This window comes from Mastacembelus armatus, chromosome 3 (genome assembly GCF_900324485.2).
Source record: "Mastacembelus armatus chromosome 3, fMasArm1.2, whole genome shotgun sequence".
NCBI classification, from domain to species: Eukaryota; Metazoa; Chordata; class Actinopteri; order Synbranchiformes; family Mastacembelidae; genus Mastacembelus; species Mastacembelus armatus.
The window spans coordinates 7,436,372-7,463,975 of NC_046635.1; the positions used below are offsets into that span (position 1 = coordinate 7,436,372).

The 27,604-nt window shown below is 39.8% G+C and overlaps 2 protein-coding genes across 3 annotated transcripts in view; one reads left to right on the forward strand and one right to left on the reverse strand.

Moving 5' to 3' along the window:
- rasa3 (RAS p21 protein activator 3) overlaps window positions 1-7,403 on the reverse strand; it is a 36,778-nt gene extending 29,375 nt beyond the window's left edge. Inside the window, exon 1 of the mRNA XM_026319878.2 lies at window positions 7,131-7,403. Coding sequence (XP_026175663.1) covers window positions 7,131-7,185 — 55 coding nt within the window. The 5' untranslated portion in view covers window positions 7,186-7,403. The remainder of the gene's footprint in view (window positions 1-7,130) is intronic.
- A 5,668-nt stretch (window positions 7,404-13,071) lies between these two features.
- On the forward strand, window positions 13,072-25,821 carry tpp2 (tripeptidyl peptidase 2). 2 transcript variants are annotated; one of them, XM_026320226.2, is made up of 29 exons: window positions 13,072-13,286; window positions 14,137-14,265; window positions 14,474-14,569; window positions 14,967-15,071; window positions 15,184-15,308; window positions 15,411-15,574; window positions 15,768-15,922; window positions 16,036-16,112; window positions 16,208-16,335; window positions 16,664-16,912; window positions 16,999-17,114; window positions 17,247-17,418; window positions 17,520-17,677; window positions 18,068-18,144; window positions 18,241-18,347; window positions 18,861-19,015; window positions 19,257-19,373; window positions 19,462-19,562; window positions 19,646-19,742; window positions 19,835-19,972; window positions 20,319-20,563; window positions 20,836-20,914; window positions 21,754-21,792; window positions 22,228-22,379; window positions 22,474-22,570; window positions 22,725-22,855; window positions 23,128-23,380; window positions 23,836-23,955; window positions 24,118-25,821. In XM_026320226.2, exons 1-29 carry the CDS (start codon window positions 13,122-13,124, stop codon window positions 24,205-24,207), a joined length of 3,837 nt encoding a protein of 1,278 aa, XP_026176011.1. In that variant the 5' UTR covers window positions 13,072-13,121; the 3' UTR covers window positions 24,208-25,821. The 2 variants fall into 2 exon arrangements, with proteins under 2 accessions (XP_026176011.1, XP_026176012.1); XM_026320227.2 differs by lacking the exon at window positions 21,754-21,792 and having other exon boundaries at window positions 24,118-24,256.
- The last annotated feature ends 1,783 nt before the right edge of the window (window positions 25,822-27,604 follow it).

Genomic DNA, 27,604 nt, shown 5'->3' on the forward strand with positions numbered 1-27,604 from the left:
GTTGGTGTTACTGAGAAAAATACAAGCAGTGCACTCAATCAAGGGCGAGAGAGGAGGAAGACTACAGAAAGAGACAGAGAGAGAGAGAGAGAGAGAAAGAGTGTGATAGAAAACTGGAGAGCAGAACAGGAAATGAGATGAGGAGAAAGGAATTTCAACTGGATCCAAGATGTAGTTTAAAAGCAGCAACTCAGTTACCCCTGCGAGAGTGTGTGTGTGTATGTGTGAGACAGAGACATCGTGAGAACAGAAAGAAGGAGTGAAACAGGAGTGAGAATAATATATTATCCCACTGTTAATGTTCAGTTCTTTTGATGTTTCTAAGTAGAGAATCAAAACAAGAACCGAAACAAAACTCTAAGTCATTACTGTCTTTTTGAAAATGACTAAACATAAAAACATTACACCCACACACAGGCCTGCTCTGTGGATATTCACAGCAGTGGCTTTGATCCCACAGTAAAATATTTTTTAGCATTGAAACTAGGGTTGAAACATAAATTATGTTTTGTTATCTGATTATACTTTAATCTATAAGAAGTAAATAAAATATACATGGACTATGGACTCTATGGACATGGATCCTGCGGTTGACAGTGTCCTTTGTTAGACCTGACCTGCCTGCTTAACACCCACATCTTTCAAAGTGAGACGCAGACCAGTGATGAGATGCACACACAAAAAAGAAAGTCTGTAAAACAATGAAGACATAGAAAAGACTTTGATGTGACTCTATTTGAGCAGCTTGAGCTGTTAAATCTAATTACAGTGTAAAAGTCTGTAAATGTCAGTAAGTCATCACAGTGGGGGTGCCAATTTAAAGCCCATTTATTTCTCCAGCTAAAAAGCTGAACCAGGCTCAACTATTGCTGCAATGCAACATTATCCAGCACTATCCCTGAAAACCTGTTAAAACCTCTAAAACTCTGGTTTCCTCTTTAAATTTTCACTCCAGCCTCTCTCTGACTTGAAGTCTTCAGATGTGGTTGTGCAGTTTCATGGAATGCAACAGCTCTTTGAGGAGAACAACAGCATGACATTCTAAAGGATAAAACATTTTAGAGTCACCTTCCAAGACTGTACGAGCTAAATGTCTGATACACAATAGTTTGGGAGGGTTATTATTGTAAGTAGTTTAAAGGTCAGGTAAAGAAGAACCCACCCTTTTTTGCATAACAAACAGTATTTCGCACATACAGTAAAGTGTTAAACCATTAAAGTGTTGTTACATACGTCACTGTAGCTGAATCCAAAGACAGTATTTCTTTTATTTATTGACAAACCATCTAATTAAATGATACTAATTATGTGTGGCTCTGTCCTGAAATTAATCGACATACTTAGACTCTCTAGAAAGTTAGGAATACTATAGTTTTTTAGCAAAACAGCACAAAATATATTTGAAACAATGAGATAATAACCTAAAGAAAAAATTGATTCCTTTACTACTAAAAATGAATTTTCAATTGATTGACTCAATAACTTTGCTGCTTTTTAAAACACTGAGCAGCATATCAAACACAAAACAACAGACGTTCTTCCCATGAAGCAAAACTAAACAATAATCTCTGCATTCCATGTCACTATCAATAGTTGATTTCTCTTTCATTTTATTTAACAGCTGGTTTAGGTTTATTAGCAGGAGTATCTACTGTTGTCTGTACCAACATAACACTTTTAAAAGTAATGCTTCTTGTCACAAACTGTCCAGCAGAATTAACAACCTGACACTGAAAGCAGATTGGCTGTTCTGTGCTGAAATTTCTACACAAGCACAACAGTTGCTGGAGCAGCATTAGGGGAAAGAGGGTGGAAAAAAAGAGTTTACAGTTAAAGACAGGGTGTGCTGCACACCACAGTCTCTGTGTTCAGTTACTGATCAAACTCACTTTCTGTCTAGTGCAGCCAAGGGCTAATGGTCACAAAGATCTGTTAGTCTTGAGCAAACTTGAGTAAAACCACAGTACATAGTCACAAACATACACAGAAACACACAGAGACATACACAGTGAAGTTCCACTGTGAAGGGGAAAATCAACATTAAAATCTGCTCACATGACAGGGTCAGAAACCTAGCATGTTCATTCAGGATGTGGGTGTAATCTTTCAAAGCAGTGTGGTGTCATGGTGGAGTGCAGTGAGAAGTATAAGTAGAGGCTGAATGGAGGGAGCTGCTTTCACAACTATATACAGGCTGTACCTACTGGTCAGGACACAATCTAAACTCAGCACTCCCTCCAGCCTTTTTATCAATTTGCATAATTCTCAGAAAACTCTGTTCTGTTTTTTTTTTTACTTGTAGGAAAAACAATCAAAATATGTAAAATAAGGTAACAACCCTCCCCCTTTATTCTCAGCTACAAACACGCACTAACAAACAGATCGGCACACACAGTAGTGACAAGATATGATTATCTTCTGCAAGCACAGGAAAGGGAAAGTAAGTTGGGTTTAAGTCCCTGTTATGTGGCAAACTGACACTGCTGGTGTTGCCAGCGGAGGCCAACACTGTTGCAAAACCTAACAGCACGTGTGGAGCCACTTTTGTTACAGAAGTGTTAAACCACTTTCTGTTGAAATATTTCTGCTTTTACACAACATAGATATTATATGGTAACTCATAATGATACTTGATTTTCTCACTACTGTACAGCAGTGGCGATCAAGTTAACTTCTCCCATAGGGTATCTGAAGGTCATCCTGAAGGAGTTGCATTCTGGGTGAGTGCTCCAGCCATTTATTTACCTGCACTGACCCCGTATGCTGGGCCCATGGTAATACTACCCCACTAGTTCTAGTACTGTGTTCTCATGGAGAGGACACCACTGAGTGCGAGAAAAGCTGCTGTACCCAGCACACAGTAGTCCACCAGTTTAAACCTGCCTGGACTGCAACATGGTCTGAGTCTTAACAGTCAACACACATGTTTACAGCAAACTACCACAGCTTGTCCTGTAGGACAAAATGAAGAACTTGGCACACACACACACACACACACACACACACACACACACACACACACACATATGTGAGTGTTTCTAAAACATTTGTCCTTTCCCACTCCCTGTCACTCTGCATCTCCTATTCAGTCTGGTCAGGAGGAAGTTAGGGAATCTCTCTTGGCCAGCTGTCAAGGGAAGGAGGGTTGGGGGTGGGTGTGTGTGTGTGTGGGGGGGGGGGGGGTCTTGTAGGGACACACCAACTTTTCCCTCTCGGGTCTCGCTGATCTGAGTCATCCAGCCTGAGCTGCCTGAATTCAGCCACACACTCCTGTGTCGTGAAACACTTTACCTTCTCTACACAATATGTAATCTAGTAATCACTGTGGCCCACTCGGCATTGAACAATCTTTCCATACATTCAATATTATACTTAGTACTTTTCTTACAATACTATTCAGCAGTAACAAGCCAGTGCTGTGCCAACACTTTAAAGCCTGAAGAGAATTTAAGCTAGATGTTGCCGTGTTCAGTGGAGACCAACTCTCAGGCCAATCCAATAACTTCCAGAAAACTTAGTTATACAGACAATACTTCTGCAGAAAACTCTGATTGTTTGCAAATGCACTCAAAATAGCACACTAGCAAATTTAATTGTTCTGCTGATGCATCTTCTGTCTTTCAGTGTTCAAAACACACTTCCTTTAACCACTAAACATCCAGTTTCCTCATTTTTTTCCCAAAAGTGTATTAAGACTGCAGCAAACAATAACAATGCATTAAAATCACTAAAATCATTAGTTCTAGTGAACAAAACAAAACAGCGATCACATATAAAAATAATGTTAAAAATTGCTATTAGTTGTCAAAAACCTCTGCAGGCTTTGTGGGTTTAAGTAAAATTTAGCTGTTTGTATTCACTGGTTTCCTGGCAAATGTCAGGAGACAGATACAATAATTTATTATCACACACTTCTTCAAAGGCATGTACAGACGTTGATGCCCAGCTAACCATAAAACTGATCTATCCAGGACAAACTGTGGTTGGCACAGACGTCGAATGCACATATGTTGTTGTTAATTAGTGGAAGGTCCTGACTCCAGCTGTGCCTCTCAGAGGTCCTGTCTCTCCGAGCGCTGACAGATGAGGTACAGACTGCTCCTGTGAGTGAGACACCACCTCTGTCCCTCACTCTGTGTCTCACCACATCTGCTTTGTATTAACTTGTTGCCATGCAGGAAAAAACACAATTCTTTTGTAGTCTATTCCAGCCAATCAGGAAGTGAATTGGGGGTAGTTTCCTGTTTCCTGTGTTACCCAGACAGTACTGAATCGGGTCCAGTAGCCCCATTCAATTTCCGAAATTCATGTTTTCCTCCAGGAAACTGAAAAGAGTCATTACCTGGCAGAGCATAACAATAAAACCCCCTCTCTCTCAGCTATAAATATGTGGCAGATTTTCAGCTCTGAGTCATCACCCAATGGCAGCCTGATGCCAAAGGACAAGACTTTGATGAAAACAATGTGATGCAAGCATTTCATAGATGTTACTGGGAGTAGAGCATTGTGGGATGAGAGACTGCCTAAAAGAAACTACATTGTGGAAGCCCAGCTGTCATTACTGTATGACATTACAGAAGGACTGAGGAACCTCAGAGTCTGGACAACAACACAAATGTTCTTCATGAACGTTGCTAAACTGTAAATAACAAGTCATGACATAGACAGAGCTTGCAAACAACTCATGGAGGAGACATAATGACATTTTGCCAGCAGAGGGATGTAACTAAGTGCATTTACTCACTTATTGTACTTGGTACAAATTTCAGTTACTCTTTCATGAGCATTTTCACTTGATGCCATTTTATATTTGTATTTTATTAAAATTCAGAGATAAACATTTTACTTTTTACTTCACTACATTTATTTGACAACTGTAAAATATTTTTGTCATTATCCGTTAATCTTCCAACTAGTGACTTGTATGACAGTGCAAAACATCTGCCCTGGTATTTCTCTGAGTCCAGGCTCATGTGATTAAGGTGTTCTGTTTCATCCAAACCCAAACACATGTAGTTTATAAAAATGTCAAAGAAAAAAAAAGCTGAATAGCTTCATACTTGAGAGGCTAAAATTTGCATTGTTTTATTTTTGCTTGAAAATCATTTGATTGAGTAAAGATTATTAAAATTATTTTTTACATATGAAAAATAGGAAGAAAGTTAAAAATCCAATCCATCTCAATCAGCTACAACAATAAAATCCTGCATAATGAATACATAATTAATAGCTTATTGACATGTAATATAATGGCATATAAGACTCACAGGGGCCATTTTTTGGATTAAGTGCTTTTACTTTCAGGTAACCGCTCATTAGCATGATTATTAAGCTGGCCCATTTATAGGCAGGTCATTTGTGATGGAAACAGGTCCTCTACTCCTTCAGTTTTTATTCACAGGAACTAAACTCTCCTGAACAGGCATTCAGAAAATGTAGCAACCTAATGAGACCTTAGTCATTCATATATCTCTGTAGAGTTACAGGTCTGAGCATATTATCCCAGACTATTTGGCAAACTCAACTCAGCATGGTTCTCTCTCCAGCTGTTTTCCTCTGCAGCCAATTTTAACAGCAGGTAAGGAGCTTAAAAACACAGCTTAATTTGGTATAGCAACTGAAAAAGGGGCCACCAGGGTGTTTCTTTCTAATGCTGGCTGGCATTACCACAGTGCCTCAAAGCTTGTATGTGTGTTTGTTGTCATTTTTTTTCTCTGATCATCCGTTCTGTCGCATGTTTGGAGTCAAAACAAACTGGACAGCATGGCCAGGGTGAACTAGGTGCCAGATGTCAGTGAAAACTAAAGGAGTCAATCCCAACCGTCCCCTTTTGACCCAACATAATGATTAGAGCCAACAGAGAAAATGATTGTTCTGACTTTTGATATTTAAAAGGAAAAAATGTCAATATGTTCTCAAACAGGTTAGACACCAGCACTGTAGACCTCTATCAAAAGAAACATTACAATCCTTACTATAATTACAGCTTGTTGATTATAGGTAGCTGGCTGATAGAAATTCAATTAGCAATTATGAATTCATCATTTAAATACTTTTCCATGCAGAGGTCCCACTATTTCTCTGATCAAAGCTTCTCAAATATAAGATTTGAAGTTTTTGTTGCTTTTATATCACTAAAAATAGACATTATTTTCTTTTCAACTCCTGATTAGACAAAACAGCCAAACAACAAAAACGTCACATAGGAGTGTGAAATAGCATTATTGTGTTGCATTGTTCAAGATATCGTTTATTAGACATGACAAAAGTCTGTGTAGCTTAAAAGTAGCATTTCCTTATTTTCTCTCCTGTTTTATACTATTATTACCTCTTTCCTATTCTATTCTCAGCATTTTTAGTAGCTGCTGAATCCATGCAGTACTTTGGGTTATGTACAGTTAGTTACAGCTTCATTGTGTAATTACAGTTTTCACTTATGATAGGGGGAGTTCATTTCTTGTATAAGCATAACCAGTTCTGAACTGCATAAAAACAGTCCTCTCCACTAAAGTATCCATTATTCAACCTCCTCATGGCTCCATTCACAAGATATGCATGCACCACATGTCTCCAACAAACCAAGGGTACTCACTGGAGACCAGTTAGATATCTAAATATAGAAATCTGGACCAACAGTCAATAGCTAGACACTCAACCATGAAGCTGTTTGGTGGGGGGAGGACAGGGAGGGATGAGGGAGAAATAACATGAATGGGTGGCTGCAGCTAAGCGGTGATAAAGGTTCATTTGATACGAAGTGCACAGAAACGCGTCTGGATATATTGTTTGCAGCTGTGGAGCCTTTATGTCGCACGGTCTGCTAAAAATCACCCAGTCTGCACAAGTCTCCATATGTAGCTCTCTCTAACAAACGATCTGGACACCAGTACCAGCTGCCAAATCCCCCTCATTTCCCACAGGGCTTGAAATCGCTAGATTTTGCTCTTTACATTTGGAGCTGTGCAGTTTGCGCCGTGCAGCCTGTGCGCTGAGTGAGAGACGTGTGAAGTGTAATAACAGTATCAGGCACAACAAGACACATCTGAGTCCCTCCAGCCCTCACTGCCTGCCTGCCTGCTGGAGCCGTCCATTGAGGCGCACAGACTGGGGGTAGGGATTTTCCTTCTTACCTATTTTTATTTTAACGCTCTGAAAAACCCGAAGTCCTTCTTCTTCAACCGCCATGCTTTCACCGTGGCTCTTTCCCTTTTGACAAATAAATGAAGACAGTCCTCCACGGTGGTCGGTTCTGGCCTCTCCAGCTCACGGATATTCCAGGGGGTTTGCACATCTATCCTCTCCGGACAGCGATCACAACCCGATCAGATCAGTCCTGCTAGTGACTGGTGGAGAACGAGCGAGCTGCTTCGACTTGAACCAGCAGCAGCAGCAGCAGCAGCAGCAGCGGCGGCGGCAGCAGCAGCGGAGGTGTGGCTCCGTAGGACACCACCCACACATGGCTATGGAGAGTGATCCGTGGCAGCCAGTGCGGAGGAGAGAAAGTAGTGTCACTGAAGAAACTGTACACACCGAAATCCATCTCCAAACCCAAAGACCCTTTATCTTCCTTTATTATTGTGAATTTCAAGAAGGAGAGAAGAAATGAGAAGAAAACTGAGTGTATGTTTGTTGGCCCCCATGGCCCTCACTCTGTGAAACCTTGACTCACATAGTGTGTCACCTAAACATGCTGTCAAGAATTGGGGTATTTAAGTTGAGTTTAAAGTTTGTGACTCAGATTAGCATTAACTTGTAATCAAGACCTGTTTTCTGAAGCTATGGTTTCTTTCTTTTCTGCCATGTGCACAAAAGCCTATAGGCTACATTTATCCTCAAGATGGGTGATAAAGGCACCTTTGTAAGTGTATTACCACCTTTATAAGTGTGTTTCTTCTTCCCCTCTTACTTGCCTTCATCTTCTTGTCCAAAATGGTTCTGCTTGATAGTTGTGAGTATGAGCTGACACAAGCATGTCTCCCTGTCCAGGCAAGGGTAGAGTTTAGTATTTTAGCATATGTACTGATGTTTGTACATGGGTGGGCCCCAACATAGCTGTATTTGTTATACTTTCAGAAGTTTGATAGACCTCTTGAGGCCCAATTTTAGAGCTTTGTTTTATCACTGATTTGCTCTTTTGTAAATCCAAGCTGAAAACATTTTTAATTTCTGGGTTATGACTTCCCTGATCTGACATGAATTCTGTGATCTGTTCTTTTGTTCTATTGATCATGTCTTTTTGTCTTGTGTGTTCTTTCTATCCCTTTGTCCAGGGCCTAGTGCTCGTTCCTGGCATTAATTGCTCCTCATATACAAGCTGCAAAGTCCCTGCTCCTCTTTGACATTAATTAACCTTCATACCATGTAACAAGTAATGAGGATGGCTAGACTCTGAATTGAGAAGAGCTAGCCCATAATGTTGAATGATTTTAAATATAATTGTAGGCCCTTGCAGAGCTAAGTCACCATGGTCCTGTACAGCAGCATTTTATTAGTACTCCGTCTCTCTCGTCTGTAGTTGTTCAGCAAGTGCGACTCCCCCTATATTGGCCCCACTTGCAGAGGCATGGGTCTCACTCCACTGAATCTCCCCTGATTGTTTCTTTCATCAAACAGAGTACAGATTCAAAAAGCAACAAAACAGTTTCACGCTGTTATTCCTGTGGCACAATGATCCTTTGCAATCCCCATGATATGAGATTTACAGGCTGTAAACAACCAAGGATTAGCCTTTGTCTATTTTCAACTACAGTCTGACCAGACATGTACAATAAGATATTTCAAACTGTGCTGCAAAAGGACAATTCAGGTTTTCAGAAAATACATTTTTGGCCTCCTGAACCATAACTGGTTTAACCACTTTGTTTTAAACAACAAAATGTACATTTATGTTGAGTCTGGGGATTTTTACAGTACAGTGACAGAAAAGAGAGACAAAATTCATAAATAATAAAACAAAGTTCCTCCCTCAAATTTAAAAGACTTTTTGTTTGTTCTTGTGTTTTTAAAATATCCTCACTTTGATTTATAAATAGTGTTCATCAGCATTACTGGGCAGTAAAGTAAGTTCATTAATTGCCATGTTTTTTATTCTTTATATTAGCTACAGGTGTTAAAGTTCAACTGTATGAAGCTCTGCTAATTCTTGCAAGGAAATGAATGCACCGTCTGAGAGGGAAAGGTCATCTTAAAATGATGGTGAATATTCATTTGTTCATCCATTATCTATACGTGATTATTCCTATTTTGGGTCACAGGGATCTGCTGGAGCCTAACCTAGGTCTCTTTGGGTCAAAGGCAGGGGTACACCCTGGACAGGTCACCAGTCCATCACAGGGCCACATATGGACAAACAACCACACACACTCACACTCACTCCTGTGGGCTTTAGCAGTGGGAAACGAACAACTGCTCCCTCTTTTTAGTAATAATGGAAAAATGGACAAGGTGCTGGGTGTGTGTGTGTGTGTGTGTGTGTGTGTGTGTGTGTGTGTGTGTGTGTGTGTGTGTGTGTGTGTGTGTGTGTGTGTGTGTTGGGGGGGAGGGTGGTATGTTGGGTTCTGGAAAAGATTTCAAATCTATTCATTTGAAAGGCACAGGGTCGTCATCAGTCTACACTTGAGTCTATGGGGCCATGCCTCTGAGATCACCATGACCACATTCCTCAAAATAGCCCAGCTCTGGTCTGGAGCACTACAAACCCAGCTGGCCAAGCCCAACGCAGACAAGATGTGGGACCTAAAGAACAGGCGGGCAGTCTCCACAGAAGGAATGACAGTGAACTGTGGTACAGTACTTCTGCTGCTGGCCAAGGTGTTGGGATTATCTGTGACTCCTTTAGAAAAGCTTTAATGTAATTAAGTTACTCCTCAAGCAGAGAAATTACAGTCAACAACTCTTTCTTGCACTATGGCTAACTAGGTTTACTGAATTAGGCTACTGTACTAAGTTTAATTTTCCCAAGCAGTTAACATTTGTGACCTTTTAACCCATTTGACCATTATTAAATAAGAAAAAGAGCTACTTCACTTCTAAACTTCTAAAATGGTTGAATTGTTATAGAATCATCTAAAATTAATATGAATATAAAGTAGTTAATACTAGCCACACTGGAATATTATAGTGGTGCCTTGATGCAAAAATAATTTCAGTATAATTTAAAAACATTATATTGTTGTGAGATGGGCAAATTTGTCAAAACAGCAATTTTGGTTTTGGTACTTGCAGCTGTATTTTGCTGCTAATTTTAGATTTCCTTTAATGATGAATAAAAAATGAATTTTACTTGTATTGGACTTTTAAATGAAAGGCTTGAATACCTTTTACAGCACTGACTGAATGCAAATAGTATGCCTGTGCTTGCGTATCACCTACACAGTTGTGTGCATTTGACTATCTGCTATAAACTCTATAGCTATTTTCATAGAATATAACCTTGGTGTTACACATGTTTTATAACTAACCTCTAAAGACAAGACAGTCTTAACAAAATATGTGTCGATAGTATTGTGGAAACAGTAAAGATGTAGGTCCTTTATGTTGACCACATCCTGTCAGCTACATGTTTGTGCAGCTAGTAGCAAGACAGAGAGCGATTTGTCATCATTTACAGTTGATTCAGCCCCATAGGTAAATGGAGACCTCTTCTCTTGAATATAACTTTGCATGTACAGATGTAATACCAGTCAAATCACCATAAGAGTACAATGCATGGGTCAAGGGTTGCCACTATCATGACATAGCACTCAAAGTAGGTTGTATCTTGAATTAAAATCGGAGGAGGGCAGTACAGCTGTATGCGTCACAGGGAAATAAAGCTCTCGATGTTTATGACATAGATTTATTTCTGTTTAGCTACAGTGGCTACGCCCTGTGGTAAGCCACAAGTTAGTGTGTGCAACTGTATGTGTGTGTGTTTGTACTAATGGTTTAAAACACAACACAGCTCTTCACATTTTAGAAATCTAACATATCTCTCTTAAAAATCCCATGAGCATGCCTTCAAACTGTGTATGGTTGTGTGTGTTTTTTTGTTCACATGTCTGCATGAGTATGTATTATAAGACAGAGCCATTGACAAAAAGAGGAAGAGAGAGCAGATGCTGATTCTAAGCAGATTAGTGAAAGGATGCTCGCAGGGTTCGAGGGCGTTAACACACTTCAAATAACTGTAGTCTTACAACTAACCCTCCCTACTGTGGGTTGCGCCTTCTGTTTTTGGTTTTAGGACCACTGCACTGCACTGTGGCATAGAGGGCACATGTGAGGTGATGGCATTGGTAAGGTAAATGTGAGAGAGAGGCAGAATATTGAGCTGAACAGATGGCAAAGTTAATCCTGGTATTATGGAAAAGACAATTACAATCTCTCTGAGTAGAACATGAATCAAAGCTTAGAAGAATGCATGTGATTTGGTCGATGGAGGACATACAACATTCAGCTTTGATTTAAAGTCTCTGGGTACCTAGTCATTAATATATCTAACTCACATACACAGAATCCTTGTTGATTGGATTTGTTATTTTTTATTTGATTGTTTCTACCCCCTCCATTCTCAACATAGCATCTGTAGAAAAACAGCGCAATCAGACCTCTAACAGTGTTATTACAGATAAACAAATAAGCAACACATGAAGACATGCTGATAGTTTGTTCTCTATACTTTAAGGGAAACCCATAAATTGTTTATCATAACCTGTGTGCTGATTGAAACCAGTTATTTTACCAGTTTATTTTTGCTTGACTTTACCATCAATGTATTCAGTATAGTCTAGTCCAAGGATACAATTATTAGTATGACAGCACCACCTAGTGTGCACTCATTGGTCAGTGAAGGTAACTAAAGATTTACAGGATCAAAGTAGCAGTTTCTGGGCTCTTTTTATAATGATGTTAGACTGGTCTGTATGGACAGATTATGACACAATGGGTCCTGGGCCACAGAAATATCAAAAGCCCCACTCTCTCAGGCAGAAGCAAGGCATACACGATGATGATGACGATGATGGGCTTTTTGCATCTCTGGGTTTTCTGGTGTCTCTTTGCAATTATTTTGCTTTTTCTTGAAATATTGATGGGTCTCTTTGTGGAGGTTTCTTGTAGAAGCACATTTTGCATTTGTTTATGGTCACAGTATATCTCATTTAGTTCATTTTGCATAATCAATTAGCTTCTTGCAGTTGTTTGGTGTCTCTTTGTGGACGTTCTGTGTCTCTGAGGGCATTTTTCATCTCTTTCTGGTTGTTTTTGTGTTTTCTGCATCTTTCTGGGACATTTTGCAGGAGAACTCTGAGCTGAGGCATTCGGTGCTCTTCTAGAGGCTGCTGAAAGGAAGCTGTTTCGTTAAAGATCATAACAGCCACTGAAGACTGGGGTGGAGTGGATAGAGGCACATCCCACCATCGTTGTCCTTCTAATTTTTGCTGACGTCCAGCTGCTTCGGTTTAGGGCTAAAAAGTCGGTGACCTCCAGCCTGAACAGCCAGCTGGCTCTCCTCTGAGGAACAGAAATACCAGGGATCAATAAAATAATAAAACAAGGAAATAATAAATACAAAAGTGAAATGATGTTTCACTTTTGAGCAAAAGGCTGTTGGATTGAATGGAACTGAAGAGTGTGACACAGTTTCTCAGTCTGTCATAGTGTTTTAGGTTAACTTTAGGTTAACTTGTGGTTAATTTAACCACACTTACAGCAACTCAGCATTGTACAGCTGTCACATTTAGATGTCTGACAGGCCTGTATATATACTTCTAAAACTTACACTTAAAAATGCAGATTGTAGGCTAGTAGACTATATATAACCATTTCTTCATATTATTAAACAGAAAGTGGAGGTGTGTTTTGAACACCTCTACTTTCAGTAGATGTCAGAGAGTATATTGAATACTTGAATTCAGAGTGCAGGGTTTCACAGCTTGTAAAGTCTTCCTGGAAAAGATTATCGAATATAATGAGTAAACAGGTATGATCAGTAAGATGTGATGGGGTTACTGCAGGTTACGAATAAATGTGCCTCGGCAGATTAACCGTACTGCCCCTTTAACCAGGTCTCCTCCCCAATTCTCTTACCGTGTTGTTCTCTTCCCCATTTCGCTGCTGTTTTCATTGTCGCTCCTTTAACCATGGCTGCCCATTCTACCGAAGAGCCCTTCCCCTTCCACGGGCTGCTCCCCAAAAAAGAAACCGGTGCCGCGTCTTACCTCACCAGGTTCCCTGAATACGATGGCCGAGGAGTACTCATCGCTATCCTCGACACCGGTGTGGACCCCGGGGCCCCCGGCATGCAGGTCGGTCTCGCCGTAGTTAGCTGCGAGCTAGCTAGCAAAGCTAAAGGCCCGACTCATCCCCAGTCACCAAACGACAACGACTAGCCAGTTAGCTCGTTAGCCTGCTATCATCGGCTCATCCAACTAATGTGATAATGAGCTGTTGAGGTTTTGTGACACTTGGCTCGTCACGAAGTCTTCACTGCCAAATATTTCCTCTTTCAGCGCCGGACCTGCATTCAACAAATTAAACATTTACTTGTTGTTGCCATACATGCTAGCATGTGAGCAGAGGGTAGCTGCTTGAATTTGTCCGCTTCACTTTTCTCCTCCAGCTCGTCCTGTCGCTGCGTTAATTAACGTTTTGGCTCTTACAACCAAGTCAGCACTAGTTAGCTGAAATAGCTTAGCAGTTAGCCACAAGATAACTGCCAAGTCACATGGGAGTCCGGTTAGTTAGTTGACTACACAGTAATGACCTAAATAAGTCGAGAGAAAAAACGTTAATGTATCACGTAACTATACATTTAGGTGGAACATCATTCGGGTTGTACTGAGTTAAAGTCAACCATATCTTCTCAGATGTAATGTTTCTGTTTTCGTGCTTTAAAGGGCAGAGACCAAACATGACCCCTCCAATGTGTCTGAACAGTATGTGTTGTTGACTAGGAGCATTGTTAGTCTGTTACTCTTTGGGATGGTTTGCATAATAGTCAGGTTTAGGATCCGATTAAAAATTATATGTTTTTTTTAGTTCATGATGTCTACAGTCTTCGTTGGTTAGTATAAATTACCAAATGTGTATTTTGCATCTGATCTGTCTGGTGTTCATAGTTGATTACTGATTGACTTGAACTACTACTTCTTTCAGGTCACAACTGAGGGGAAGCCAAAGATTGTTGATATCATCGATACAACAGGCAGTGGTGACGTGAACATGTCTACAGTGGTAGAACCTAAAGATGGGACAATCATTGGCCTCTCTGGTAGACTACTTAAGGTCAGAAGACACTTTTGATATAAAGACTAATGAGAAATACTTAAATGACAGCTATCATATGGGAAATGTTCAGTTGCAGGTATTGTCCCACATGTAAAATTGTTTTGTGGTGATGTGTAATTCTGTATATATTGTACATCATATCATATATTCATAGGCCCACAGTTTTCTTCATATTTGTCTCACTATGTCTTTTCATGTCTTCCAGATCCCTCCTGCCTGGGTCAATCCATCAGGGAAGTATCACATTGGAGTTAAAAATGGCTATGAGTTCTTCCCTAAGGCTCTTAAAGAAAGAATACAGGTGGGAAGACATGACATTATTACAGTACTGGGTCTTTCTTGGTTTTTGATTTTGTAATATTATAGTTGTACACTCTACTAGAAGCACAGGGACTGATTATCCAAAAGCCAGCTTAGACATGAAAATATATGATCAAAAACAGAAGTTCAAACAGTTTGGTTCTCATTAAGATTTGAAAAAGTTTAATTTTCTATTATTGTTTTTCATATTACACTTATCACATCTAATAATAAAAACTGAACTGATTTGATAGAATTTCTGCTCTTGCAGTCAATGGTGTTTTACACTATAGTATAGATTTATATCATATTAGAGAAACAAGCATGTCAGAAGATGAAAGATATTCTGATGGCTTGTCAGCCTCTGTGTTGTTAAGACAGTTACTTTTATCTACTAGAAAGAGCGAAAGGAGAAGGTATGGGACCCGCCACACAGAGCGGCACTTGCTGAGGTTAGTCGCAAGACAGAAGAGTTTGACCTTGCTCATCCAACAACCTCACAGGTCAGACCAAAGTCACTGAATTCTTTGTTTACTCATCAGCATACCCCTGAAGTTGCTAGCCACATTTAAAGGGTTTCCTTATTTTATCCCTCATCCTGCTTGCTCTTTCCAGATGGAGAAGTTACAGAAAGAAGAACTGCAGTGTCAGTCAGAGCTTCTGTCCTCACTAGAAAAGAAATACAGTGATCCCGGTCCGGTATATGACTGTGTCCTTTGGCATGATGGTATCACATGGAGGTACCCTGACCCATGAATAACACTCTTCATGAATGTTCTTTTAGATCTTTTGACTTTACTCTCCAATATTTTCACTAATGTGTTACTGTTTTATCTCCATAGGGCTGTTGTGGACACGTCAGAGTGTGGAGAGCTGTCCCAGTGCACTGTGCTATGCTCCTACAAAGAAACACAAGAGTATGCCACAATAGGAAATGCTGAGATGCTTAACTACTCTGTTAATATTTATGATGAGGGAAATACACTCTGCGTTGTCACCAGTGGAGGTGAGAGATCTCAAGGCTCATCACATAAATGCACTTTGTTTTTCAGCTCCTCTGAAAGGAAACATTCTTATGATTCAGTCATCTTAACACAAAAAAATGATCAGCATAGCAGCAGGTTCACAGATTAAGGGACCGTGTTGTGTAGAGGTGCATTGTGTTGTCTGCAGTCTAACTTGCTTTTGTGCCGTTAAAGGGGCTCATGGGACACATGTGGCAAGCATAGCAGCAGGTTACTTCCCAGAGGAACCAGAACGTAATGGTGTGGCCCCTGGTGCCCAAATCTTGGCTCTGAAGATTGGAGACACCCGCCTCAGCACCATGGAAACGGGCACGGGGCTCATCCGTGCGGTATACCCACCGTACTATTTGAAGCTTTTACACTTTTCCTTTTTTTTTTTTTTTTTTTTTAAACATATTTGCTCTTTCACTGATTCATTCTTTATGTCTCATATCGCTTACAGATGATTGAAGTAATCAATTACAAATGTGATCTGGTTAACTATAGCTATGGGGAAGCCACCCACTGGCCCAATTCAGGGTATGTACTGTGTTGTGGTAGTAAAGGGTTGTCTGGGTTAATTTTGAACTTGTTCTGAATACTTAAACCCACTTATTTTTATCATTTTGTTTCAGGAGAATTTGTGAGGTGATCACAGAGGCTGTCCAGAAGCACAATGTGATATTTGTTTCAAGTGCAGGAAACAATGGCCCATGCCTCTCCACAGTTGGCTGCCCAGGAGGAACCACCAGCAGCGTAATTGGTATGCACATATATAGGGAGACATCCAGAGTACATGGATGAGATAAGATAAAACTGCTCAAGGGAGGTGATGGGCCCCAATATAAATTACCCCTCATTTAAATATTCGCTGTTAACACACAAGGTTTATAATGCTTCTTGTTTAAGTCCAAGTAGTATAATTTTAGCAGTGTGTTGGGAAATGAAATGAGCATTAAAATAGATGTGAATATTGATACATATTATCCACCCCAAAAAGTGCATTTTACTGTTTTTTTTTTTTTGTTTGTTTTTTTTTTTTCCCTTGTTATTTACATTAATTTCTGGTCCCAATTCCATTTTTTTCACAGGTGTTGGAGCCTATGTGACTCCAGACATGATGGTGGCAGAGTATTCCTTGAGGGAGAAGCTGCCTCCCAATCAGTATACCTGGTCATCCAGGGGCCCTAGTACAGACGGAGGTCTGGGGGTCAGCATCAGTGCCCCTGGTGGTGCCATTGCATCTGTACCCAACTGGACTCTTCGTGGTACCCAGTTGATGAATGGCACCTCCATGTCATCCCCTAATGCCTGTGGAGGCATTGCACTTATCCTCTCAGGTATGTCCAGCGTCATTGACTAGATGCAGGAATAAATACATGCATACAATGGGATTCAAATGTGATGTGATTTTTGTGTGATAAAGGACTGAAGCAGAATGGGATCCAGCCCTCTGTTCCTGCTGTGAGGAGAGCACTTGAAAACACTGCTCTAAAAGTTGATGACATTGAGGTGTTTGCACAGGGCCATGGAATAATCCAGGTAACTTGACAGTTGCTGCCGCAGGGATCCAGTCATAGCATGTTTTTTTTTTTTTTTTTTTTTTTGCTGGGTGCATGGTATCATTTTTTTTTTGTGTGCCATCCAGTAGTCTTCTTTCTTTCTTCCTCTCAGGTGGACAGAGCATTAGACTACCTCACTCAGCATGCCTCTTTACCCACAAGCCACCTAGGTTTTTCAGTAAGTGTGGGAACGCAGAGAGGCATCTACCTCAGGGACCCTGCCCAAATTCTTGCACCATCAGATCATGGAGTAGGAATTGAACCCATCTTCCCAGAGAACACAGGTACTGTTCATGCTTGATAGCATCATCATCAGAGACATTTTGTTTGTTTGTGAGTGTGGATGTTTTTTTCACCATCTGTTCTCCTTTAATGTTCATCACAGAAAACTTTGAGCGAATCTCCTTGCAGCTACACTTGGCCCTCACATGTGCTGCCCCATGGGTCCAGTGCCCCACCCATCTAGAGCTGATGAACCAGTGTCGTCACGTCAATGTTCGCATCGATCCTGTGGGACTGCGAGAGGGAGTGCATTACACAGAGGTAGGGACAAGACAGAGGCTCAATCCAAATGTCCAGATTTCACCACGTTTGCAGACTCACTGACTTAACAGGCAAGTTCCAGGAAGTACATGAGTGTTGTGGATTGTGCAAATCCACAAGCCATCAAGCATAAAGAACTGTTCAGGAAAATACTTTGTCTATCTGCCTAGAAACACGAGGTCCTTCAGTGCCTTCTCAAAGTGCATTTCAGCCCTGTGCAGTCCAGCACTCTAGCAGTTTTGCCGTGATGACAGTGAAGCCCATGAGGACTCTGTCTGTAGGTCAGAAGGGTGGACATTTGGATTCAGCCAGAGAAGACAAAGAAAAGATGGAGATTTTGTTCCTTATGTAGTTACTTATGTAAATTTGAACACTGTGATGTGGTTTTAGGTTTGTGGGTATGATACAGCAGCGCCTACCTGTGGCCCACTATTCAGAGTTCCAATCACAGTTATTATACCTGCCAAGTAAGTTACATACTTACACTATATTATTTCCTATCACTATTAGGAAGCATTTTGTGTAAGTGTGTATGTCTCACAGCTCTTTCTTCTGTCTGGCAGAGTGACAGAGTGTCGTAATCAGGAGCTGTGTTTCTCAGACATCCATTTCAGACCTGGCCAGATCAGACGCCACTTCATTACTGTACCTCAGGGAGCCTCTTGGTCAGGTCAGTATCTATGTGTGTGATAAGTGTTGTACTTTGTTGTGCAACTGATAGCTTTTACTCAAGTAATTAGAGAACAGTCATCAGTAGTTTTTAAGTGTTTGCTCAAGGTATCAGATGGTGGTATTGTTTCACAAATTAATAATATCATTTCAGTTTGGCAATGGTTTTGCTATATTGGAAATTTTATGCCATTAGCTTGAGATCACACATTAACTGTTCTGTTATCTTGAGCTTGTTTACTCACATTAATGGTATCATTATCTCTATTAACTTGTCAGTATAACAAAAAAACAGCTGAGGACCCTTTCTCCTGCCTTGGTGTCAATTTTATTTATTGCTGGAAATTGTGAAACAAATATGGATAGTGTGAGGATATTTACCCACAAGTCAGTAGAGCAAGATGTGACATTAAATTACCTAAGTTCAATAGCTGTGCATGATCAAAATGTGATAATTAGTTTTCTCTTTCCTCTTCCTCACATTCTCTCATCTTTCTGTCCGTCTCTCCTAAAGAGATCACCCTGACTTCAAACTCAGGAGATGTGTCGTCAAAGTTTGTCCTTCATGCAGTGCACCTGGTCAAGCAGAAGGCCTACAGAGCTAATGAATTCTACAAGTTCTCTTCACTACTTGAAAGAGGTTCATTAACTGAGGCTTTTCCTGTGCTGGTACGAACATTTCATTTAGAATATACGTTACTTTAAATGGAATTTTGCACTTAAATATTTCAGTAAACATGATATTCAGCTAACAAAAGTTAGTTGTCATCAGAAGTTCTCTGCCAGATGACATCCATAAGTGCCTAGGATGAAAGTCAATGTATTTTGTGGAAGTATACATATAAAAACATAACAACATAATGGTGGTGTAATTCCTGTACATGTTTTGTCTCCTCTTCATCCTCTTCAGTCAGGTAGGGTAGTGGAGTTGTGCATTGCACGGTGGTGGGCAAGCCTGGGCGACGTCACAGTGGACTACAGCATCTCGTTTCATGGACTCAAAGTTTCTCCTTCGCCCCTGCACATAGTAAGAAGAGCACAGACATATGAGAAAGTAAGTTACGACCCATACTGTATTAGTTCTCTCTGTGTAACTTGCATTTATATCTGCATAGCATGCCTCAGAAGGAGTGACGAGTTTTGATGTGTCATCGCCACTAAGGTACGAGGAGGTATCCCCCACTATTACCCTCAAGGCATGGGTTCAGCCCCTCAGGTAAGTGCAGACAGATACACACACATGCATTCTATTGTTTGATAACACTGAAGTTCATTGTGTGATCCCTGCTTTTGTTTTAGGCCCTTAAGTTCAAAGATAAAGGCCTTGGGAATGAGGGATATTCTCCCCAACAACAGACAACTGTATGAGATTATTCTCACCTACAGCTTTCACCAGGTACTGCCTGCACAACATATGAGAAAGAACGCTGTTTTTTCTCTTTATTTGTGCTTGGGTATAAAGTTTTTTTTTTTTCTTCTGACCTTCAGCCTAAGAGTGGAGAGGTTACCCCCAGCTGCCCCATGCTGTGTGAGCTGCTGTATGAGTCTGAGTTTGACAGTCAGCTCTGGATGCTGTTTGATCAGAACAAGAGGCTACTGGGCTCAGGGGATGCCTACCCACATCAGGTACATTCAGGCTCATGAAAAGCTTGCTTCTTTTTTTTTTGTTTGTTTGTTTTTTTTTAAATACTCCAGGTCTTCACATCTGTTCTAATTAAATGAATGGGAAGCTCACAAGACATAACTTCTATCACTAATACAGTTAAAATGTATAAGTGCCAAGCCAAAGGGAAAAAAACTGATTACTGCCCTGCTGCAATGTATGCAGATTTACATTGACCAGGTTACTACGGTGCATCTAAACATATTCTCCAGTTATCTGCATACCTGTGTAATTTGGTAAGGGAAAGATGTGCTCTTGGTGTGCATGTCATGAACTGAAACACTTCCCTTCTATGTCTGATCATTCTAGTATTCCCTGAAGCTGGAAAAGGGAGACTACACTGTACGCCTGCAGGTCCGCCATGAGCAGTCGAGTGAGCTGGAGCGACTTAAGGACCTACCGTTTGTGGTTTCTCACCGTCTATCCACCACAATCAGTCTAGATGTCTATGAGACACATCGAGCTGCCCTGGTAGCCAAAAAAAAGGCAAACTCTGTCACCTTGTCCCCAGGTGCCAGACAACCTTTCTACATCACGGCCCTGCCAGATGACAAGTGAGTCAACCAGCATGGAAAAAAGGACTCATGCATAATACAGAAAAGCCTTAGATTACTGGTGCTTGGTTTCAGAGCACCAAAACTAGTCTCTCGTTAAAAACCAATAATGTTTTCCCTCTCTTCAGTATATTCTGTTGAGGTACTGTAATGTATTCTAGCTGCTCAACAGTCAAATGACTGTTAGATTAGAAAATTCCTCCATGAAAATGTATTTTGTTATATTAGTGATCAAACATGGTATCTGTTGTCATCCCTTCTCCATTTTTCAGGATCCCTAAGGGGACATGTCCAGGATGCTATCTTTCAGGCTCTCTTGTTGTCCCCAAGAGCGAGTATGGCAAGAAGGCAGTGAGTGATATTTCTTTTCTTAATCTCTGTACTTCTGAGCAATGGTCAGTCCTGCTCGTCAGGACTCAGAGAGCCATAATGGTTTTCACTTTTCCATATCAGAGATTTTACACATGGTATGCCCCCACTGAGGGTGAATGTCAAGTGCATGCAAAAAAAAAAAAAAAAAAACAATAACATAACAGAGCAGGTACAGGTACTCTGACCTGTCTGCAGTTTCCCCTATTGATGTGAAGCCTGAAAATTCAGCCTTTGAGTGTAAGTATTTTTTGCTAAAAAAAAAAAAAAAAAACAATAAATAAAAATTTGAAAATTATTAGTGAGAAAAGATAAAGCAAACATACTAATCAATAACACATTACATTTGAATAATTTTCAACTTTTGTGAATGTGGTTTAACTTGTTTTATTCACTTGCTCCAGTGCAAATGTATTCCATTCAAACCATTTACAAGTCAATACTTTTTATTTTTTCATGTTGTTGTCTTTGCATTGCTAAAGACCTGTTTTTTGTTCATTATACAGACACACACAAGACTTGTCTCAGTTCTAACATTCATTTCGAATACAATGATTTTATTAAATTTTTAGTATATGGAATATATTGAGAAAATACAGGTTGATCAAATTTGTTTCATGTGAACATGTTAAGATAAAAACCTGAGCCTGTCAGTAACAAGGGTTGCAAAACTGTTTTTCTACTTTCCCATATGTTTTTAGCCTGACAGGTAGGTCAATAAACTCTGAGAGTCGATGAAAGATGACATGAAGAGAGAGAGAGAATCCTTTTTGGTGTGTTTGTGTTGTCTCTTCCTTACTGTGTGTTATTCTGACCACCAGGGGCAGGCCTCTGCAAAACGACAAGGAAAGTTTAAAAAGGTACTGGATGAGCTAGAAACACTTTACAACAGAGCGTCTACTGCTCTTTCCTGGAAATGGCTTATTCCTTTCCTTAAGATGGGGTTTATTACATTTACAATAATCATGTCAAAGCATGTACATATTGCTATATTAAAATATGCATCCGTGTAGTTCTTTATTTTGATATCAAATAGTTAAAATTTTCTGGTGGTCAGTAAAATTTTGAATACATCAGCATCAATTGATAATGAGCTCTGCTTTAATCTTGTATAACTGGGTATTAAAAGGCATTTCTTCTGAAAAGATTTAAAGAGAGAGAACCATAGGGAGTTTGATGTCAGAGCATGACAGTAAGAAGCGTTTGGGCTTTGCTGATATTGTGAGAGTAGTCAAAGTCATGGATTTTGTTCAGTGTTTCAGTTTTTGACTAAACTGTTTTTTGTGTTCATACAGGATATTGTTCCAGTTGTCTACCATTTAATTCCTGCTCCCAACAAAACAAAGAATGGAGGGAAGGAAAAAGACAAGGAAGGAGACAAAGAGAAAGATTTGAAGGAGGAGTTTGCAGAAGCCATGAGAGACTTGAAGATTCAGTGGATGACAAAGTGTGTGCTGTTTCTCATCTGTTTTGTTACTTTCTTTATTCTTTCAGCTGTATCTCAACCTGTTGTCCTGTCCTGTCCTGTGTTTGCTGTTCAGGTTGGACTCCAGCTCCATCTATGATGAACTGATGGAAAACTACTCTGATTACCTTCCACTGCATGTGCAAAGACTTCACCAGTTGGACTTAGAAAAGGTAGAAGAAAAAAAAAGAAACAGTGAGAGGAAAGATAAATGCAAGGAACTCTGTCAGGATTCAGTCCTAGGAGCAATGAATCATTTTGTTCCAAGTTGGAGTTTCAACTGTGCAGCTCTCTCCCCTCATAATCCGTTCTCCTGTTTGTGGTTAGGAGCGTGTAAAACGTCTCAGGGAGGTGGTATCAGCAGCTGACATCGTCATCTCTCACATTGACCAGACATCTTTGGCTGTTTATCTCACCATGAAGACAGACCCTCGACCAGATGCTGCTTCTATAAAGAGGTATGTCAAACTGAAGAATATAATTAATAGAAAAAGTATGAACATTGTTAGAATCCATCATATTCAACTGTTAGGAAAGAGCCAAGCAGAGCAGAAAAAAAACTCTTTAAATTTTTCATCGTTGCAGACATCTAAAAATGCTGCTTTCCCCCTACGGATTCATTTTTATTTCATAAAAGGGTTTTTGGGTGGCCTACATTTCCTCTAAAACATCCCATCAAAAATTCTGGACTGCTGGAACATGGAGGCTTGTCTTTACATATGTGTTACAGTGACATGGAGAAGCAGAAGTCATCTCTGCTGGATGCTCTGTGCAGAAAGGGCTGCGCTCTTGCTGACCAGCTCCTGTTACCCCCTGCACCACAGGAGGGTGCCAGTGCTGTTGCCACAGGAGAAGCAGGAGCAGCAGAGGAGGCTGGGCAACAGGTGGCCAGCAGTTCTGATGACACCCTCCTTAATGTGGCTAAAGCCCTGATGGACACCTTTTGGGAGGTGCAGAAGTGGGCAGAGCTAACTGACTCCAAGGTGAGCAAAATGTTTTTAGAAAATTAAGGAAAGAGGAAAGTTGTTCTATTGTAGTGGAAGACACTTAATCATTAGCTTTAGGATAAACCTAGCAATAATATATTTTTCTGATTGTAATCAAACGCTATGAAAAGATTAAGTCAAAAATGTGTTCCTTGATCTCTCAGTATTTTCAGACTTCTCTGCTATGCTGTAGCATTCACCCCCAAGCTCATAGGTTCCTGTCAAAGATATAAATAGAACGTTTATAAGACAAGTGACAAATACATAGTAACGTCTTAAGACATCCGGGACTGTAGGTTTAAGCAAACATTACTTCAGCAGGAATTTCTTTCGTAAAAATTTTAATTTGTTCAGTGTATTGTATGTTGCCATACAGCCAGCCATTGTTTATTCATTCAATAACTGTTAAGCTAATATATTTTGTTTATATTCTCTCTTTTTCCATTACTCAGGTGTTGATGTTTTCATATAAACATGCGCTGGCAAACAAGATGTATGGCCGAGCCCTAAAATATGCCTCAAAGATGGTGGAGGAGAAGCCCAGCAAGGACAACATGAAGAACTGCATCCAGGTAAGAGATGAGAGACGGCCAGTATTAGTTTCACGTATTAAGGTAGTGGCTGTTTTGAATGCTTGCTCCTCAAAATCAGAGTAGAATAATTTTTAAAAAACATTTATTATTGAACAAATATTAGCTTTTTTCCCACTGGAATCACATTTCTTTGTTTTCCAGCTTATGCGACACCTCCGATGGACACACTGCGCCAACTTCAGTGAGAACTGGCTCCCTGTCATGTACCCCGCAGACTACACACCATTCTAGGACAGACACATGCACACATGCACAGCTGTGCATGAGCAACATGTCGATACATGGTTCATTACATGATAACTTCAGTCAGTCCCTCAGGGTCACATGGTCCATGCATTTGGCTGACCAGCTGCCTCCTGAGATTTTCTTTAGCTTTTCAAAATTAGATGTAGGTGAACACCAAAATGAAGGATGATGCAGAGTGTAAACGGTTTGATGCACTTGACACCTTTATAAGGCAAGATGATATTCATCTTATGGTGAAGCCTTTCAAACCAGAGGTTGTCTTTTAATGTCTCGGTGAACTCAGCATTTCCACAGCCCAATTAAATGTCACCAATAGAAGACTCATAATTCAGTTTCTGTCCTTTAAATTTATTTTATTTGTAACTTTTGCCAAGCTTTGACACTGATACTGTAGCTTAGTGATATTTTATTTAAGTGTTGTCCTTTATCTTGGTGTCATCTACACATCTGGGACCTTTCAGATCAACCCACCATCTTCAGCTGTCTGGATTTCATATTATATGAATAACCTTATTCTCTTGTGTAAATACTGTAAATGGGTCAATCTGGACTCCACAGTTGCATATGAAGTCTTTGAAAACAGCTGTGACCCAATCTACTCACTGTTTTTAAAAAAGTGATACTCAAGTGACAAGACAAAAAGGACTTGCTGCTGCATGACTTTGGGACATGGTTGGAGGGCACACAGTCTGCCTCATCCTCAAGTTTTAAAACCAGACTTGGACAGAATAAAAAAAGAATATTTTTGTTTCAGTCAGACCGAGTTACCATTTAGCCACGTCTCTCTCTTTAGGCTTTGCCTCACATGCATAATCTCAGAACACAAAACAGTTGAGGTGCCTTTCCATATGTACCTTACCTTTTCTGATGGAATGAAATATGAACTGCGAAGGTTTTTATCACAGGGAGGTGCAGAATGACTAGGTCAGCCATTTGCAGTCATTTCTCCCAAGAGCCTGTGGTGGCAAATGTGGTTTTAAAGCTCATATTTGCAGTTCGACCTCTTTATGGATTGTATGCTGGCTGTCAGTGACATGTCAGGCAATAGGATGCCACAAACTTTCTTTTTTAATTATTTTTTTTAAAGCTGCTCCTTACCCGTAGAGGAGCAGCTTCAGCACTGCACATATCTGAGCAGCACATTTGATGACCACCTAACAGACCTCACTAACATAGCAGATACAGTTTTGGGCAGCGGAAGGATGTTCTGATCAGATTACATTTATAAAATGTTCACATAGTATTAGAGGTTTTTCTTTGCAGCATTTAAAATGTTGCATTGGTACAGTGTCATAAAATAATGTATATACACACATACAAAAAATATTAAGATGCAATAGGTATATAATACAAATATTCTAATTGATGTATTTTGCATATATGCATGTCTTCTAGGATGTAATGACAAAATAGTTTTATTTGAAAGCAGATTTTAGTTTGTTTCAATTTGAAAGATTTTTAATCTTAAGATTTTGACAATATCCAGTTTTTATTTTCATGAGCGTGTGTTTGTGAATGAATATGTGTATTTGTGAGGACATTTTGTGTACATGGACAGAACTGAAATGACAAAATTTTAGAAGGCAGTTAAGCTTTTCTTTCTTCTTACACATTTTCTTTTAGGCAGGGGTCTCGAACTCCAGTCCTTGAGGTCCCCTGTCCTGCTTGTTTTCCAATTTTATCCCTGCCCTTGCAGTTTCTGATTGGCTGAACACACCTGATCCAGATAATCAGCAGTGGGTAGGGCAGGGATAATTGGAAAACAAGCAGGACAGTGGGCCTCAAGGACTGGAATCGGAGACCCCTGTTTTAAGGGAACATGCCAGTGCTTTTATATGATTGGCCTGAATTACTACAAATCACATATATGTTACATCACATCAATTATTTTGCATATTAAGACCAATTGTTATGCTTTGTTTCTGCCAAGTATAACAGAAGAACAGCAGAAACTTGCTTGAGTTGAATGAATCCATAGTAAATTTCAATTCTGCATTAAAGACCCCCAAAAACTGTCTTAGTCGTCTTTGGCTACAGGCTATGGGGTTCAACATAACCAAACAATTTTCTGGCAAAGTTGGCACAGTTTTAATAATTTTACCTGAGCAATTTCGTCTGCTCTTTTCCTGAGCCCTTCTCGCTGGCTTGACTCATTTAGAGCACAGGGATTTAGAAATATTTGAATCGAATCACCTTATTAGCGTGCTGTTTGTTCCCTGTCCGTCAAAGCTTATCAAATCATATCCACACAATGCTGCTGAAGAAGATAAAGAATATTGGGGTTTATATATATACACACACACGCACCTTTTACTGAAACTGTAATTGGTGTTTGTTTATACCAATATTATATGTAGAAAACACTTCAAATGTAAAACAATTTCAGGTAATTTCTTTAATCAAAGTTATACTATTGGTCCTTGGCAAAGCAGTGGAATGTTGATTTGAAAAATCTTCATAAATTTCCTCTGCAAAGTAATGCAAAAATTCTTGCAGATTTGATAACAGCTTAAGAGAGTTCCACTGATTTTGCACAGCTTTTGTAGTGTTGGCAGTTTTTTTTTGGTCTGCTTTTTAAAAAACATGGCGCCTACATCACCCACAATACAACTTGATTGACAAAAGTTGCGAATTTAAGTGTAGTATGTTAATAGCAGCTAATATAGTCCCTAGTGTCAAGCAGAAATGAGGAGTGGCCTACAGAGGTCTGGCATGATCACTTCTTTCTAGCTTCACACAGTTATTTTTGTTTTCAGATTAGAAAAGAATTTATCCAACATTATGCAGCTTCCTCTGGAACTACAAAAGTCTTTATACAAGTTTTTTTTTTGTTTTGTTTTTTACATATCTAGAAGTGACTCCTGCCTAGGATCTATCTGTAAAGTTTAATGTGTAAAATCAATGGAGTTCCTATTTTTTATTTTTCATGTTAGGAAATTTATGGGCCACATCATCTGTATAGGATGGCAGGAAGAATGCATATGGAAACGCAGAACTTAAGAGCATGCATTTTATAATGGTCAGCAAAAACTTTTAGTTAAAACACAAACACTGTTATGGTCCTTTAAGATATCACACCTGAATAATGTGGAAATGTGTGCGTGTATTTTTTTTTTTTTTTTTTTTTTTCTTTTTCCTCTTCCTCTTGATGGCGCTGGTAAAGAAGAGGACCATGCTTAAGTACATATGAAATGTGTTTCTTTTATACTGGCGATTCTCAACCTTTTTGCTCATAAACCTGTAAACAAACCAAAGAATGATTTTCCCATGTTAAATTTAATTGTTAAGTGAAGTCTTGATAGGACTGAACCACTGGTATACTTATAAGGGTTTTGGTTTATAGTGATGTTTTTCCTTGTTTGAAGTCCTCTTACAAATGGAA